The sequence below is a fragment of the Pleurodeles waltl genome, chromosome 7 (genome assembly GCF_031143425.1).
Source record: "Pleurodeles waltl isolate 20211129_DDA chromosome 7, aPleWal1.hap1.20221129, whole genome shotgun sequence".
NCBI lineage: Eukaryota > Metazoa > Chordata > Amphibia > Caudata > Salamandridae > Pleurodeles > Pleurodeles waltl.
Genome location: NC_090446.1, coordinates 671,966,041 through 671,983,918, shown reverse-complemented (window position 1 = coordinate 671,983,918; position 17,878 = coordinate 671,966,041). Strand labels below are relative to the sequence as shown.

At 41.9% G+C, this 17,878-nt stretch overlaps 1 protein-coding gene across 2 annotated transcripts in view; it reads right to left on the bottom strand.

Moving 5' to 3' along the window:
• Positions 1-17,878, bottom strand: part of DPYSL3 (dihydropyrimidinase like 3) — a 305,571-nt gene that overhangs the window by 34,030 nt on the left and 253,663 nt on the right. For both annotated transcript variants that reach the window (XM_069244670.1, XM_069244671.1), the window contains exons 7-9: positions 17,073-17,141; positions 6,986-7,106; positions 5,013-5,169 (exon numbers count right to left, since the gene is read on the bottom strand). In XM_069244670.1, coding sequence (XP_069100771.1) covers positions 5,013-5,169; positions 6,986-7,106; positions 17,073-17,141 — 347 coding nt within the window. The remainder of the gene's footprint in view (positions 1-5,012; positions 5,170-6,985; positions 7,107-17,072; positions 17,142-17,878) is intronic.

Sequence of the window (17,878 nt, the reverse complement as noted above, 5' to 3'; positions counted from 1 at the left end):
CTGGATGCTGTGTTGGTTGAGGTGTGCTCCCCACCCTACCATGGAAGCATATGTTGTGATCACGTATTGAGGCACTGGGTCTTGGAAAGGCCGCCCTTGGTTTAAATTTATAGGATTCCACCATTGAAGCGAGGTGTGTGTTTGGCGGTCTATCAACAATAGATCTTGAAGTTTACCCTGTGCTTGTGACCATTGTGTTGCTAGGTACTGTTGTAAGGGCCGCATGTGTAATCTTGCGTTTGGGACAATGGCTATGCATGAGGACATCATGCCTAGTAGTTTCATCACAAATTTTACCTGAAACTTTTGGTTTGGGTGCATGCTTTGTATTACATTTTGGAATGCTTGTATCCTTTGTGGACTTGGAGTGGCAATCCCTTTTTTTGTTTTGATTTTTGCTCCTAAGTATTGTTGTATTTGACATGGCTGTAAGTGTGATTTCTGGTAGTTTAGTGAGAACCCTAGTTTGTGAAGGGTTTCTATGATGTATTTTGTGTGTTGAAGACACTGTTCCTGAGTGTTGGTCTTGATTAACCAATCGTCTAGATACGGGAATACGTGTATGTGCTGTCTTCTGATGTGTGCAGCTACTACTGCAAGGCATTTTGTAAATACCCTTGGTGCTGTTGTTAACCCGAATGGTAACACTTTGAATTGGTAATGTACTCCTTGGATTACAAACCTTAAGTATTTCCTGTGGGAAGGATGTATAGGTATATGGAAGTAAGCATCCTTGAGGTCTAATGTTGACATGTAGTTTTGTTGTTTGAGCAATGGAATTACGTCTTGAAGTGTCACCATGTGAAAGTGATCTGATTTGATATAAATATTTAATGTTCTGAGATCTAATATGGGCATCAGAGGTTTGTCCTTTTTTGGTATTAGAAAATACAGGGAGTAGACACCTGTTCCTTTCTGATGTTTGGGTACTAGTTCTATTGCATCCTTTTGTAATAACACTAGGACTTCTAGTTGTAATAGATCGAAGTGTTGTTTGGACATGTTGTGTGTCCTTGGAGGAATATCTGGTGGTAATTGTATGAATTCTATGCAATAACCATGTTGGATAATGGCTAGGACCCACGAGTCTGTTGTTATTTCCTCCCAATTTTTGTAATAATCTGTGAGTCGCCCCCCTACTGGTGTTATGTGTTGGGGATTTGTGACACTGAAGTCACTGTTTAGTTTGAGGGTTTTTTGAGCTTTGGAACTTTTCTCTAGTCCCCGAAAGCCTCCTCTTTGATACTGGCCCTGGTATGTGGGTCTGGTTTGTGAGGTTGAGGGTTCTGTGCTTTGGGCAAAAAAAAACCTCTAAATTGTGTCTTCCTAAATGTGCCTCTGCTCTGTGGGGAGTAGAACGCGCCCATGGCTTTGGCCGTATCAGTGTCCTTTTTCAGCTTCTCTATAGCTGTGTCCACCTCCGGCCCAAACAACTGCTGTCCATTAAACGGCATATTACGCACTGCCTGTTGGATCTCTGGCTTGAATCCGGTGGTGCGTAGCCATGCGTGTCTCCGAATAGTGACCGCTGTATTTACAGTTCTTGCGGCTGTGTCCGCTGCGTCCATTGCTGATCGTATCTGGTTGTTGGAGATATTTTGGCCCTCCTCCACCACTTGTTGTGCACGCTTTTGAAACTCCTTGGGAAGAATTTTTATAAAGTGCTGCATTTCATCCCAATGAGCTCTGTCATATTTTGGCAATAAAGCTTGTGAATTGGCAATGCGCCATTGATTGGCTGCCTGTGCTGCAACTCTTTTCCCTGCTGCATCAAACTTTCGACTTTCTTTGTCGGGTGGTGGTGCATCTCCAGAGGTGTGTGAATTAGCTCTTTTACGTGCTGCGCCTACTACCACTGAGTCAGGTGTCAGTTGTTGCATGATGTACACAGGGTCTGTAGGGGGAGGCTTGTACTTTTTCTCCACCCTAGGTGTGATGGCTCTACCTTTGACGGGCTCTTGAAATACTTGTTTCGCGTGTTTCAACATCCCTGGTAACATTGGAAGACTTTGGTACTGACTGTGTGTTGACGACAAAGTATTAAATAAAAAGTCATCCTCAATGGGTTCAGCGTGCAGTACCACATTGTGAAAAGCAGCTGCTCTGCATACCACTTGGGTGTAAGCAGTACTGTCTTCCGGTGGTGATGATCTTGCTGGGTAGCAGTCTGGACTATTGTCTGATACTGGTGCATCATATAGATCCCAAGCATCTGGGTCATCCTGGCTCATCCCTGTGTGCATTGGAGATTGCATCATAGGGGGGGTTGCAATTGGTGACAGTTGCGGTGAGTGGTGTGGTGATGGTTGAGGCGAGGGAAGAGGTGTAGTTACTTCTTTTGCCACTTTTGTTTTTGGTTGTTTTTCTGTGTCTTGGAAAGCAAGTTTCCTTTTCATCTTAATAGGAGGCAGAGTTCTTATTTTCCCTGTTTCCTTTTGAATATGGAGCCTTCTTTGTGTATAATCTGGCTCCCCTGCTTCTAGCTCTTGTCCAAATTTATGGCCTTGTAGTTGTGCTGAAAGGCCTTGTTCTTCGGAGTAGGAGCCTGTTTTCGGCTCCGAAGCTGGGCGTTTCTGTACTGAAACTTTTTCAACCGTCTTTTTCGGCTCCAAAGCCACTTTTTTCGGTTTCGGGGTGCCGATCTCTCGGTGCCGACTTTGGTCGGAGCCGGTATCTCGATGTCGAGGTTGGTCGGAGCCAGGTTCTCGGTGTCAAGTATACTCTGTGCCGGGATCTCGACCGGAGTCGGATGACTTCGACACGTGTGTGCCCTTTTTCGGTGCCGATGATTGGTCACCGATTTTACGGGTTAAGCCATGGCCTGCCGGCGGTGGCGTCCCTTGGGCTTTCACGATTTTAGCATGACTTTTGGCCGGGGCTGGTTTACTCACGGTTTTTGTCGGCTGCTCCGTTTCGGGCTCGTCCGAGTCAGCAATGGAGAAAGCCTCCTCTTCTTCGACGTTGTGATGTCCTGACGGCGCCAATGCCATTTGAAGCCTTCGAGCTCTCCGGTCCCGTAGCGTTTTTTTCGACTGAAATGCCCGACAGGCCTCACAGGTATCCTCTTTGTGTTCGGGGGACAAACACAAATTACAGACCAGATGTTGATCTGTGTAAGGATACTTGTTGTGGTATTCAGGGCAGAAGCGGAATGGGGTCCGTTCCATGAGCCTTGAAGACGCACACGGTCGGGCCGACCACGCCCCGCCGGGGGATAGAAGCCCCGAAGGGCTACTGTAACTCTTCTTTAATTCGGTGTCGATCTGTGATGACTAAACCGATCCCGAACGCAAACAATACCATCGAATTTTCCGAGATTTAACTAACTTTCCGATCCGAAACACGGAGCGAAGAGGAACACGTCCGAACCCGATGGCGGAAAGAAAACAATCTAAGATGGAGTCGACGCCCATGCGCAATGGAGCCGAAAGGGGAGGAGTCCCTCGATCTCGTGACTCGAAAAGACTTCTTCGAAGAAAAACAACTTGTAACACTCCGAGCCCAACACTAGATGGCGGGATATGCACAGCATGTGTATCTGCAGCTACACATGCCATCAAACATATATATATATATATATACCCAAATGAACCCTTTTAGCAACATCAGGAATAGACAATGAAAGACTGGAGAAAACACATAACGTCCTAACCCTCTACTATGGAAACTACATGTATCTCTTTGATTACAGTTCATATGTCACTGTGCCATTTTAGCACTGTAATTTATGAACTTCAAGTAACAAAAGGATCCATGTAACAAAAGCATTAATCCACTGAACTACCCATAAAAAGCACAGTTCTGTTATCTACATGGTACAAGTTCCTTGGAGCGGGCACATTAGCCTCTCCGCTACTTTATGATGAGTCAAAACATACACTAGAAAAATCCATCTCTCTCCCTAGAAGGGAACATTAATCAGCAGAATTATCTTGACATTTTTATTGTTGCCTGAAAACTGTTGGATGCACAAGGAACTCTGCAGCAGGTGATTTTAAACCATGGGTTACTCCAAATACAGCACACGCCCCCCAACACCACCCCGAGGTCAGTGCCAGCTGTGGAACCACCACCGTAAAGTCAGCCCTGGGCTTATCTGCTGAAAGGAAGAACACACCCATGGCAGCAGGTGAGCACCGAGGAGTTGAACAACAGCTGGGTGGAGCAAATTGATTGTAATAAGCGAAACTAAAGGTACAAGGACTCCTCCAAGGACTAGCTTTTACTTTTTTTAAGAAGTAGCATGCACCATTTAAATTGACTCATTCAAACTATGATTTATTTAATTTGGTGCTAGACATTTCCTTTGCTGGTTTAAACATTTTATAAATTGTCAACGTGATAGTTAGGCCACTGTAACCTTTGGTACAATGGAGCAGGTGGGCCTGCAATGTTATGAAGCCAGAAATGTACTTTAAGTGTAGAAGACACAAATCATACAGATACTTGGAGTAACTTAATACAGCTGTCCATACGATTACACTGTCCAGTTAACTGTATTTCCTCAGTTAACAGGGAAGTACAATTCTGCATTGAAGCATGTCATGCAGTCCCTCTATTCTAAATATGACTGTCGACTTTTATTCATATGAGAGTAGGTGATTTGTATTAACAGATAAATCATGCTGCTGGATCATGTGCAAGAGGAATATTTCCTGAGCTTCTCTTGAGAAGAGCCTGTAAATCTATTGTATTATAGCTAATATATTTGGAAAACTTCCTATGTGACCCCTTCTTTTCAGTATTTCTCCTGGAAGTAGGGTCTCCTCTCCTCAATTGGGAAAGTCACATCTTTGATATTGGTTTGGTCAGTGCTCTTTGGTCCTGGAATTACATATTTCTCCATTTTTTGCTTTTCTTTCACCCCTGTCTAATGATTAACCTATATGAAATATCCCTGCAATAATCTGCATTTTTTTAAAACAAAAACACAAGGCACATTTATCACATCAACAAAAAGATATGGCTCTCTGCTCCTGTTCAAACGTAAGCGTTAGGAGACCTCTACTCACCTTGCCAGTAGAGAATTGATGTAGTCTGGAGTCGTTTCATCTGGACTTAAAGGTGGGGAGGTCACGAATGCAGCTGCTTTGGCCCAGTTTTTGCTCCAGTAATGTGTCCCGTCAGTTCCCAGGCTGGCAGTGATTGGTTCTCCATATACAACGCTGCCTTTGGGTAGAGGGAGAAGATTAAGAAAAGTGCTCCTGTGTGTAGTTGTGGAAACTGCCAAACATTAGGAACCACTAAAGAAGGGCACATGACAAAATATTAAAGCTGGCTAACAAACCAAGTCAAACTTGCCCACGCAAAATGTAATAACCTGGTTGGCTAATCTCTAGAGGCACTTAGTGGAATACTCCTCAAATATTCTCTTATTAATAACAGTATTTTAGCATATTGCATTCTTATAAGTAGACTTTTAAAATACTGTATTAGCACCACGGGGAAAGCTACAATCTAGCAATCCTGGTTGTCACCATATGATCTTATGTGTGGGCACCCAATGAGATCATCAACTCCAATTGGAAGACTGAGAATCAGTGCCGGAAATAACTTTACAGGGAAAATATGACTGGCCAGCCATAGGTGGTTGAAGAAAGTCAAACAATGTAATGCCTGAAAAGAGAACCAATCTCCTGTTTAAGGCCTCTTGTATAATTGAGTGTCGTAGCCTCATGATACTTCAATTGCAGATACAACAAACCCCAAATCAGCCACCAATGGCAATAAACTGTGTTTTCTTAGTGTCACTGTTTGGGACCAGCAACCTAATGATAGATTATGCACGGCATCGTCACTCATGCTGCACTCATGGAAAGGGGGAGCTGGCCACCAGAAGATGATAGTTTTTGCTGCTTATGCCCCTACGGCTGCCTTCGAAGGTATAGGACTGACTTGAAGGTAAATGCATTGTTACCCAATCAACTTGACCTAAACATACATGTGGCAGTTGCACCCAGAAGTACATAGGTATTCTATGAAGTAGCAGTGTGAGGAATTTTAACCAAGTATTGCAGCTACTTTACCCTCATCCAGCACAGACCAAAACAGTTTGCTTATCCGGCTCTTCTTGTTCTTTGCATACTAGCATGCAAGAACCCCAATAACCCTTCTCCACTCCCAATTATCCAGAAGGGGGCATTGAAGCATATGTACAAAACTGAAAGCTGGGCATTATAGGATATCAAACGGAAAACAAAAGTTTTGATCAGTGACCACCAAATCTGATCTTATGGTCTACATTGGCCTGGCTTGCTTCTCACAGTAGAACTTTCTTCACATAACTCCAAGGAGGCTGTGTTACTCTAAGATTGCATTGTCCGTTTGTGCCATGGCGCACATAGGTGGGTTGTGCGTAAGCAGGAACAGGACACCCTATTATTGATAATACACTGCCACAATTAGTTAAAGATGGACAAGTTGCTCAAACAGTCTTCCTCAGTATATGTGGCACTCAGCCTCCATTTTCAACAGCGGCAGAAATCTCCCAGGCAGGTGGGTGCAATGCATAACTACACAACCTGCAGGGGAATATCTGGTGTGTGGTAGGGATACATGGGAGCCCCTTTGCCCGCTTTCAGAGAGTGTCCACGGGGGCTGCACTGACTGTGTGCCACCTCTTTGTGGCACCTCCTGACATCCTCCTTGCGTCAGCCGCCTTGTCCAGAAAACAGCATGGGCGCAGGGATAAAGTGTTTCCCTCATTAGCATGGGGCCTCGCACCCATGCAAATGAGGGAAAACCATTTATGTTAGCACTATGGAGCGTAAGTGTAAGTGGGCCATTCAGTAAAACCAAAGTGCTATGGGTGTACAGAGAATGGGTGCACAAACTCACTGAGCCCATGGGTACTTTTCATAATACAGCCCATAGGTGGGATGATGATCTATACAGAATTCTGTAAAAGTTGTTCTTTCTCTTGAAGCATCAATGCTTGTGTATGTAGAGTGTTTAGGATCGTTAGAATCTGGACTAAAGTCCCCACCTTTTTTCCTGGCTTGGGAGATGATGTCGACAGCACTTTTACTCATCACTTTGGTCACATAAAGGGGGCAGTTAGTTTGACTTGCGATTGTGATGGCACGGAAAACTGCTTCGGCCTCAAGCTGCAATAAATACAAAAATATTAAATCAAATTGCCTCTCAGTAGAGGTGTTGCAGTTAACAATAGAAACCATGCAAGGAAGAGCAGAAGACCTTATAGGATTTGTGGGTCAAGCTAAAGGGCATGCTAGACTGAAAAGGTGGTGTGGCTACATATTCTGTTACTATGTATAGAAGTAGGATATTTTGCATTTCCTTTCAGCAAATAAGAAAAGTCTCACAGTGAAACAGTGCCACATATAAAGGAAATAGACTTCTCAGAAATTCTCCAGATGTTTCTGGAACACAAGGCCCACATCTGCAATGTGTTTTATCAATTATTTATGGATATCTTAGATGTCTACAAACTTGGAAGTGCTTCCCTAATTGGCTCACATCTTCCCTCTTGTGCATACCCTTCAAAAATCTTCAAAAGTTCAGCACGCCAAAAGGGCTATGAAATTCTATCCAGGTGTTAAGAGTGAGAGACCAATGGGAGCCCATTAAAGTATTTATTAGTTAAATTCTTAGTGGTATTTTCCTTACATCTGTGCAGGGCTCGTTTTTGCTCTTCATTGATGTCAGCAACTATCCTCCTTGAATGTTACTTCTATTTCCACCTTCTTTGATAATTTTTTAGGATATAGCGGTTGATAATGTACTGTATTGTATTAGTATCTATATAGTGCTTAGTACCACTGACAAGATGTTGAAGCTCTTTGGAAGTCTCACTGAGTTCGTTTTCAGAGAAGCACTTAATTTTAACCAATGGTTGTAGGTGGGGCCCACAGGCACACATGTTTGCGGACCGGAACATATTTTTTATTATTAGACTCTGGCCCAGTACAAGGGAGAGGAAGAAAAATAGGCAAGTGAAGGATGAAGAGAAAGATAGGAAAACAGTGGCAAAAGGTGAAAAGAAGGGATAAAACACAACCTGGAAGCGAAAGGCAAAGAGTCAGAGAGTGGATGAAAGAGTCATGAGGTGGAGTAAAGACTAGTCAGCCTTGGTATCTGGAGATCCTGCCATTCAGGTGTGCCTGTGGCGGGCTTTTAGGAAAAACCTTGTACCTCAGCACTTTTTTTTTTAACTAAGCACTCTGTCTGAGCTCTACCTGTGTTTGAGAAAATATGGTAACTTTTCTTCCTAAAGTATACAGCCATGGGCATTGGTGACAGGATTTTAGTACCTGTGAAATTAGTTTTAAACTTAACAGTGTGTCACATGTTAATTTTCTGTTTAAAGGCATTGCAACATGTTTTGTGGAACACAGCTGAAAACTGACAATTTATAACACATTATCTAAGGCAAGCTGAATATCAGTCACAATACAAAAAGGAAAAAGCAGAATATTAAAACACAATGCATTTCACTCATTTGAAAAGTAATATAGAACAGCTTAAAACTACTATGTAAGCCCTTCATGTGACCATGTGAAAGTCTAAATTATTATGTCCTTCTTGAAAAAATAGGATCTGGTTAACCAGTCCAGGACAAAGTGAGTGTCCGAAAACAGGGAAAGAATGGCCCCCTCAAATCTCTTTGTATGGGCAATATTATGAAATCTTATGGACTCACTCACAAATCTTCTCATCAGGGCTATTAATTTCAGATACATATCAACCACGCACAGAGACTCAGAGGAGTCAAGTTGTTTGCAAGCAACCTCAGATATTATCTAACTCCTAAAAGATTACATAACTTATTGTGCTGAATCGTTCAATATCTGAATCACAGCAGCACATGATGATTCTATCCCTATAAAAATGTCTTAATTTTTTGGGATGTAGAGCCTCTGCCGCTTAGTGTGTTGAAAATACAGGAGTTGTTAAAATGTGCAGCTTTCAGAGATGCTGCCGAACAGTCTACTCTCCACTAGAGACATCAATAGAGAATGATTTGCAAGTGCAAGAAACTTCTCTGACAGTTAGTGCGTCGCTAATCATCCGTACATAGAAAATTAAACCTATTAAAAGAGATTTTCTCTATCTTCAATAATATGGCAGATCATGGATAGCAAATCATGGAGCTGGTAATTCTACCATCTCTACAACTCTGCTCGCGGCTGTCGGATTCTTCCATCTATAGTCCAGAAAACATTGTCAAAACCATTTCTTTGGTTACTTCCTCCTCATCTCTGGCCATAACCACTCGTTGATATCAAAGGAATTACTTGTGCTTCTATAGCCTATTTTACTTTATTCTCTGTTGCTGCTATTCCTTCTAATCTCAAGCACTTATCTTACTGCTTCACCCTTGATTGATGTCCATTGAAGATAATAAAACTTTATCTTTATGGTGCTACATGCAGTAGCATTCTTGGGTAAAACTCTTTGCTTAATGCCTGAAACAAAGTGCTTGTTTTCCTTTATTTACTCAGGATCCCAGGATCTTATGGCCAATTACAGGCCAATCTTGCTTTTACCACGTCCTACCAAAATATCAGAAAGCACAGTGAATCAACAGGTCCCCTTGTTTGTGGAATCTAACAATATTCTTAACCCTCAACAATCTGGATTTTGTAAAAAAAAATTATTTGTGTATAGATAAAGAACATAACCGTCAACCAGACATAGGTGTATCCGGGAGCTAAAACAGTATATAAGGGTAAGAAACAGAGACAACAAGAAATCCTAAAGATTTTGGGGCAGATCAGCTAAGACTTTGCATGAGAGTTGCCTCACTTTGGTGGCACTACCCTAACACAAAATTATTTTAGAGATTTACTAAGCCTTGCAAAGCCACTTTGTGTAACACTGCGTCATTTAGTAAAATGACCTGCGTTACTTTGCGTCAGAGAGGTGTTTCATGGGTGTTCGATGGGCATTCCCATGCATCTACTTGTGGATTTTGATGCAGTCCCAGATTGTGATTTCCTCTTTCTATGTGTGCTACATTCTGCAGCATGCACAGAAAGAGGACAACACCTTTAAGGATTATTTTTGTGCAGGAAGGTGTTCCTTTCTGCACAAAAGGTATCCTGTTTTAACACAGATGCCCTTGCACCATGGTGCAAAGGCACTTGCATTGGCACTAAGAAGCACACAGTGGACCATTGCATCGAGATTACAGAAGTGTGCAATACCTTATTCAGTGCTTTAAATGGGAAAAATGAGTGCTGGTACTCACCCAAATAAGCTGTGGAGTTTGGGCGGGGCTAGTGGGTGGGCCTAAGTATAAGGAGTTAATGGTCTCGAGATCGAAGGTTGAAGGTTGGTAAATTGAGTATCACCAATACTGAGTAACAGTTACACCTGTTGTTTACAGTGCTTAGATGAGGATAAAGAGTGAATTTAATTTCATTAAAAGTGATTATGTTCACTACATTTATGTTAAAATATACATGATAATGTGTTCAATTATAAAGAAACTTTTGCCAAAAGATAGCAGTGATATTCTCACCATAGTGTGCATTCCGCAGCACACATAGAAAGAGCAAAATGCCATGGATGATTGTTTATGTGCAGGAAGATGTCCCTTCCTGCACATAAACAACCTTTCAATAATGACAATTTGCTACTTCTATGTATGCTGCCGAATGCAGCATACACAGTAGTGCCAAATTGCCATTGTAGATTGATTATGCGCAGGAAGGGACACCTTCCTGCACATATACAATAATTTCCTTCAACACAGACACCCTTGTACTTTGGTGCAAGGATGCCTGCGTTGGCAGCTAAATTAAGCACCAGTGCTAGGGAAACACAGGGGTTTGCTGTATTTTTGTAAATAGGGCGCACCCCTGCATTTCAGAACTGACGCACCACGGTGCTGCCAATTTTGGTGCAGCATATCTCAGCTGTAAAGCTCTTTAAGGCACTTCTGCCACCTTTATGAGTTTGCATATGGAGCCCAGTTATAAGTCCCCCAAGAATCCTCCATTCCTGCTCACCATCATTCCTGAAGAATCCTAGGTTTTGGAGAGCAAATATGACGGCTGCGCTTTCTCAGTTGTTACTACTAAAGACTAGAATACATTTCCCCTCAGTTCAGTATATATCAGGTACGTCACTAATTTTCATAAACAATTCAAAACCCATCTATTCTGATACTGAAAAAATTTAACTTTGATTCTTCATCTGCGAGGCGCTAAGACATCATTTCTTTATTCATCACCTATTAATACAAGAGAAAAACCCTCTTTCAATGGAAATTATTGCGCAAACAACGTTTTTGCAAGAAATGCTGTCAACGAAATCTACTTTTTTTGTCAGATGTCTTCTCTTGAAATTGAAGTTGAGATGCTCAGCAAACTTTCTTAACTGACTAAAGGCTGTGTGATAAGTGCAACAACTGTAATTTCATTGAATTTGTAGGCAAAAGCTTGACGCTTTGCAACCCACCCACAAACGCCTACATTTCAGGGTCAGTTGTTTTCTGGCACACCAAGTGCCCTCTTTGCTTATTTTGGTCATGTTGTACAGCAGTTATCGTTTCCTGGCTTCCTATCATAGGTTATTGTAATCTATATGTTTACTGAAGAGACAGCTTCCCGCCTCTGGTTCCCATTAGCTCGCAGCCCACCAACTGGTGCCGGGGAAGAATATGGGTTGAACCTATTATATGTTCTAAGCAAAGGTTTGTGCAGGCCATAGCATCCCAATGGAGATTCTTAAAAAGTGTCTTTTGACTCAATTCAGCGTCTGTTTTCTTTCTCTAAAATCCTCATGTATTCTAAACGTAAGGTTGTACTTTGAAATTCTACTTTTATTTGAATTTTCACTTATGTGTAGATTGCAACAACTTTCAAGGCTTTTCACGCATACCCGTTAAAAAACGAACAATACATCCTCATGAAATGACAGCAAGGAAGCTTTCTTCATGTCATGGTTGCTTCAGTTTCAGCATGCTCTGATATTATAAATCCTACTGCTCAATGCAAATCCCAATATTTAGGAACAGTGGCGGGTCCTCTGCTATGGCGGAGGAGAGTCGCCCCACCCGCCAGCAGCAGCAGCTGCAAAGCTTTAAAAATAAAAAGATAATAAACAATGGGGCTGACTTAAGGAAAGTGGCGGTGCACCCAGCGCAGCACCACTTTCCTTGCACCCCTTAGTACCCCTCTACTGCCACCATGTGTGCCCCTATTTAAAATACGGCGCACCATGGCGCAGGGTAGGGGGCATGAACATCAGCTTTTTTTTTTATGTACTCTGCAGGAACAGCCCCAAAGAGTATATAGGGGCACATTGTATTCAATGGCATGCCCCCTTTAAACGTCTGCTCTTAGCAGGCGTTGAAAGTACCAAGAAAAATGGCACAAGGAAATCTTCTAGATTTCCTTTTGTCATTTTTCGGCCCCCCTTTGCATACATTATGCCTAGCTCAAAGGGTTACAAAGTGGTAAACATGGCGCAGTGTTTTTGGCAATCTAAACCCACATTAGCATTAACAAATGATGCTAATGTGTTGTTAGGATGGTGCTAGTGGCTCTTAAATCAGCCCCAATATGTATTATCATTTTAATTTTCAAAGGGGTGGGGCCATGGGCGGCTGAGAGTCATGGAGGGGAGTGGTGTGCACTCCCCTCAGTGCGTATGTGTGTTTGGCCGGTCGTTTTGAACCAGACAAACACAAATGCTCGCTGTGCTCTATCCAACCTGGCTGTGTTGCCGAGTTGGAGAGAGCAGGCACAGGCTCCCTGTTTGCCTGGGAGCAGCAAGCCAGGGCACTACGGCCAATCCTAACACTGCTTCCATGCAGCGTTAGGATTAACAGCAGAGCAGACGGGGAGCCTGTGCTTGCAGTGACCGAGGAAAGAGGAGCGGCGCAGCAGCGAGGAAGGTAAATTTCTTTTTTAATTTAATGTTTGTTTATTTTGTTCCCCTGAACCCTCCCCCACCGCGAGTCTCACCGCCCCTTCACCGCACAGCGAGTCATGACTGTTTAGGTACTCTGGCTTAGGCAGAATATTAGTAAAAGTAGCCCAGACTTGCTCAAACTAAAAGCTCTGAAATTCCCACCTAAAATAGGAAATATGACTGCTAGGTAATTCTTGCCATGAGAGGAATTTTAAATTCCAAGACGAACTCTGGAGATTATTAAGCTTGTAAGCATATGATCACAGAAGAAAAGGCTTGCCTGCCTGTGTACTTGTTTAGATTAATGGGAAGCTCAGCAGCATTTGAACTGTCTGGTATGCAATTTAGAAAAGTAACTTCTGTAACAAACACACAGACAGTCGAAATGTGCTACACATTTTCCCAATAGAATTGTGGACCTCTGAGTTTATGGATGTGTTTTCTCCCATTTCATCCACTTCTGAAACACTGATAAAAGAAAGTGATTGATGGAGCAGTGGCAAGAATCAAACTGACTGAAGGCATGGTGGCAGGGAACTCCTTTTATGTAGACCAACAGCTATGCTGGGACTAACTGAGTTATTATAATTTAATGATGACTCTGGTCTGTTGTGGCAGGGCTGAGCAGCAGCTACTAGCACAACTGCCTCAAAGTACAAAAGCGTGCTTCAGTTGCAAACATGCAATATGCAAAATCACGCATTTGCAACTGCAAAATGTACTGTTGTAATGTCCAAAAATTACTTCTGATTCAAATAAAAGTATTTCTAGCTCTTTCCGAGTCACAAATAGGAGAGGGCAGGAAAGGAATGTCTCCCTCTTATTTGCTAGTCGCAATGAAACATATCTACAGTTTCAGTCTACTTTTGCTGTTTCAAACTACTGATCAGATGGCAAAATCTTACCTGGCGTGGTAACTAATTTGCAAAGGGGAATTTTCCCCGATGATGAACAGCCTCTGAGAAGATCAAACTGTCATTTAGAGCACAGCTGCATGCTCCCCTTGATGTAATTCCCTCCATGTGTAAAAAAAATTAAAACAAACAATTGTTTAGATCTTATTTTTGTTTTGTTAAGAGATGCGTTTTTTTATGAATTCCTCTACTTTGTGTTTGCCCTCAGCGTTCCCAGAAAGTAAATACCAAAATAAGCTGCAATAGTATGGAGGCCAGGAGTATTTGCAGAACAGACTGCATTAGCAGAATAAAGCTATACCTTCCAAAAGTGTTATGTAAATGAGAAAGAAAATAAAGTTTGAGTTGTAAGCGGTGGACTTTAGAGGCAGATGCAGCAAAACATTATACTGAAGATACTTTGATGAAGGCAAAGTGATTTTATAGCATTTTAAAGAAGTATATGAGTTTAAATATCTTTAATGTGTCAACAAAAATGCCATAAATCCAACATGTTATCTTGACAGCAAATTCAAACAAATAAATACAAAACACTGATTATTAGAAATAGTACTGCATGTTGGCGAACTCAGGGAACAGTAACTCTCTATACGTTTTATTGTGCTTTTTTTGAAGAATTGATAACAAAGTAATCCAGTTGCTACAGCTATTTGTAGTCAGACCTTTAAGTAAGACCGTGTTCCCTTAAGGAACAAGGACTGCTTTAAAAACATGTTCACACAGAAGGAATGAAAATGAGATAATCAAGGTATTTTTCACCCCTCTGGCCTCCATCCCTGTGAATGTACATTTTGTGAAGCAAGTAATTGGTATATCAGTCACATTGCAAAATTAAACCCTGTTCACAGACTTGATGGTTTGCAATTAGCACATATTCATGTTTTAAATTAGCTTAGAATATCAGGGCCAGAGTCACTTAGTCGCCCTGCCAAGGCTCTCTCCCAAGCTCTAAAGCAGGAAATACTATTTAATAGAATGCAGCAGCCGCTAGCATGTTCCGAGAGGCCCATTAACATAGAAAGGTTGTGAGGGGGGGCTAAATAGAATTTTTAGTACACACCCATTTGTAATAGATGAGGACATCCACTCCTGGGTCTGAGATGACAATCACGCCTGAGTGTAATCATCCAACCACATACCCAACATGATGTGGCATGCTATGTATCTGTAAGTTCTTCTGTGTCCCACAGACGGTAAGCACTATTTAACTAATATAGTGAAATACGAGAGTAACAAACGATACTTTGGAGTCAGAACAAACTAAGCAGGGCTAAGGAGGAGTGGTGACAGGATCAGAAACCCTCACATTCGGACACAATTACGATAAAGAGAGATGTGAGAAGAGATTGTGAAAGCACTGTACTCGTATTTGAAAGAAGAAAGAACAGTAATTGCTCCTTTAATCTACTGTGTTTGTATTGCAAAGTTTCATTTACATTTCAAAGGATTTTCGGTCTCTTCTCTTTAAATTTGCACGTTTATTAACCCTACAGATCTGAAAACCAGTCGCACGGGTTTCCATACATTTTTGGCTCAAATTAAATTCCTTCTAGTCATAACGAGCCCTGAGGTTCCAGCTGCCGCTCGGAATCTCACTCCCACTCCCACTTCCTTGTTATTGTGATCTAACCGACCCTGTCATGTCATGTGGACGCACCGGAAGTCGCTGCCTCGAACAGCAGATTTTAGAACATTCTCGACTGCGCTGTGCGTTGCAGGAGGAGTGGTTTGCAAAGATGTTCCACCTACAATCTTTTATTGAAAATTATCTCATCAACATTGTCAGTTGTGAATGCCAAGTAAACTGCGTGCGCTTCTCAGAAAAATCAAGAGGTTTAGCAGCAAAATCACATGCAACAGTTCTTTTTCAGATTATGTGATATAATCATGTTATGCAGCACAGATGCTCGGGAAGCTAGAGGATTTTTTAAAGTTCAGTCTCAGCACAATGTCTCAAATTTTACCAAAGCGCACTGTGCGTTAATGAGCTCTCTGTATTTTTTCTGCACATGAGAAGGGAGGTGGATGGGCCCTCTACATTTAAGAAGGATGGAAGTGCAAAATTTCCCAGAAGAAAATACCAGCCATTAGTTCCTGTTTTAAGATCCAGCAAAGGCCTGGACCCCACTCCTAAGTAGACCTCTATAAAAAATAGTTTGTAATCATTTTTAACAATGCCTTTCTGTCTTTGTTTGCTTTAATTATCAGTCAGTTATCATTAAGGCAGACCGAAAAACATTTTAAAGTGTTTTCTTCCTATATTTACTGTTGAAAATATGCACTGATAGCAGAAAAAAATAGCTTTAGGTGACTTTTCTAATTTTCGGACTGATCAGGACACTAAAATACTGGTCATGCAGGTAAAAAACAGCTAGGTGACAACCCTTCCTTTAAAGTTTATCAGCATACATACCAACATTTTAGAGGAGCAATGTGGGAGATTTTGAATAAAAAATCAGGAGATCATATATTCTACTGAAGGAGTATCAATTTTAGGTAAGAAACAGCTAACATAAAACCACTTTTTGCTTTAAAAATCGAGAGTCTCCCGTCTCAATGTGGTCTATTAGCACGCATGTATCAGGACTAACTGGGATATTCCTTTACAGGCAAATGTATGGGTCTGGCTGAAAGAGGATTAGGCCTGGTGGTGAATCTGTCAGACTAATGCCTGCCTAAGGTCAAGGTCTTTCAAGCGTGCCTTTCAATAAATATTTAGATTTCTTCTTACAATACTCTTCGGTCAGACTACGAGCAAAGTGACTGAATATCCATCAGATGAATGATTCCTGTTGTCCATTTCTCAGGTCTGCGGAAAGGAGCGATCTTTTTCCCAGGAGTTCCAAAATGTTGTCAGGAAAGGTGTTCATGCTTTCTTAATGTGATGTTTAATAAGTTTCACAAAGTGATATACCAGAACAAATTTTCCTAGTTCCTCCCCCTACGCATCAGAACCCGGGGCGTAGCTTCCATTGGTGCAAGGTGCAGTAGCAACCGTGCCCAGAGCCCTTCGGGGCCACTGACCTATGATAATAACTGTTTATCTTCAAAAGCAAGCAAAGAGGCCATTTTCTTTACCGGTACATGGGTCCATGGCACACTTGCTGTCCTACTGCTCAGAACCCTGCAGCCCTTGAGTATAGAGAGGCATATTTTTATATAAGTATTTAAAGATGCATAATACAAAGCCTGTTGATGTTGATATGCACATTTACAATTACATTTAAAAAAGAAACAAGGGGGCCTCTTTGTGAGTATCTTGTGAAAGTTTACCTCCTCTGGCCGACTCAGCACATGTCCCTCGGGTCCCGTTATTCCCATCTCTATCATTCGGGCTTGTTCCTAGAAAAACAAAGAATATAAAAACATGTTTCTGTGTTTTTGAGGCCAAGGATTTCAGCTCCAGACAGCAGTTCCGGAAGCACAACATAAAAAGAGGAAGGGTTGCCAAACAACAGACAAACATAACCAAACATCAAGAGAACGTGTCGGTTCCTGTGCCTTGTGTGCCTTTTTGCATCAGGTTTCTGCTAAAGGAAAGTGACCGCCGAGACAGAGAGAACCGGAAACTCACAGTACCACAGTGCATGCGCTACACGCTCTGACTCAGATCTCGATGAGGAAAGATAGGCAATCGTCTGCATTCACAAGATACTCTTTGCTGAGACAAAAACGTGTTTGTTGTTTCAATGGTTATTTTTATCAAGAAGACTGTCTGTGACCCATTAGGTAGACTTCAGTCACCAACTAAGTTCACGGAGGCCAAAAAAAAACACAGGAGGCAACATATTTTGTTCAATGTCATTTCAGGCCATATTTCTACCTTAAGGCTATGGAAACCCTTGCACGCCCATGCCGGGCTCATTCACCCAGTGCACCAGGCAACTGAGAATGGGCCACGAGAGTGCAGGAGATTGAGTCTGTGCTTCCAGGTCTCGCTTTAAAATAAATATGTAATATTCCTGGTTTGTTTTCTTTTTTTTTGCCAAATAAGGGAACACGACATAAACGTAAACACACTTCATGATATACATGTACACTGAGGATAAAGACTCGATTGTAAGACATATCATGATATT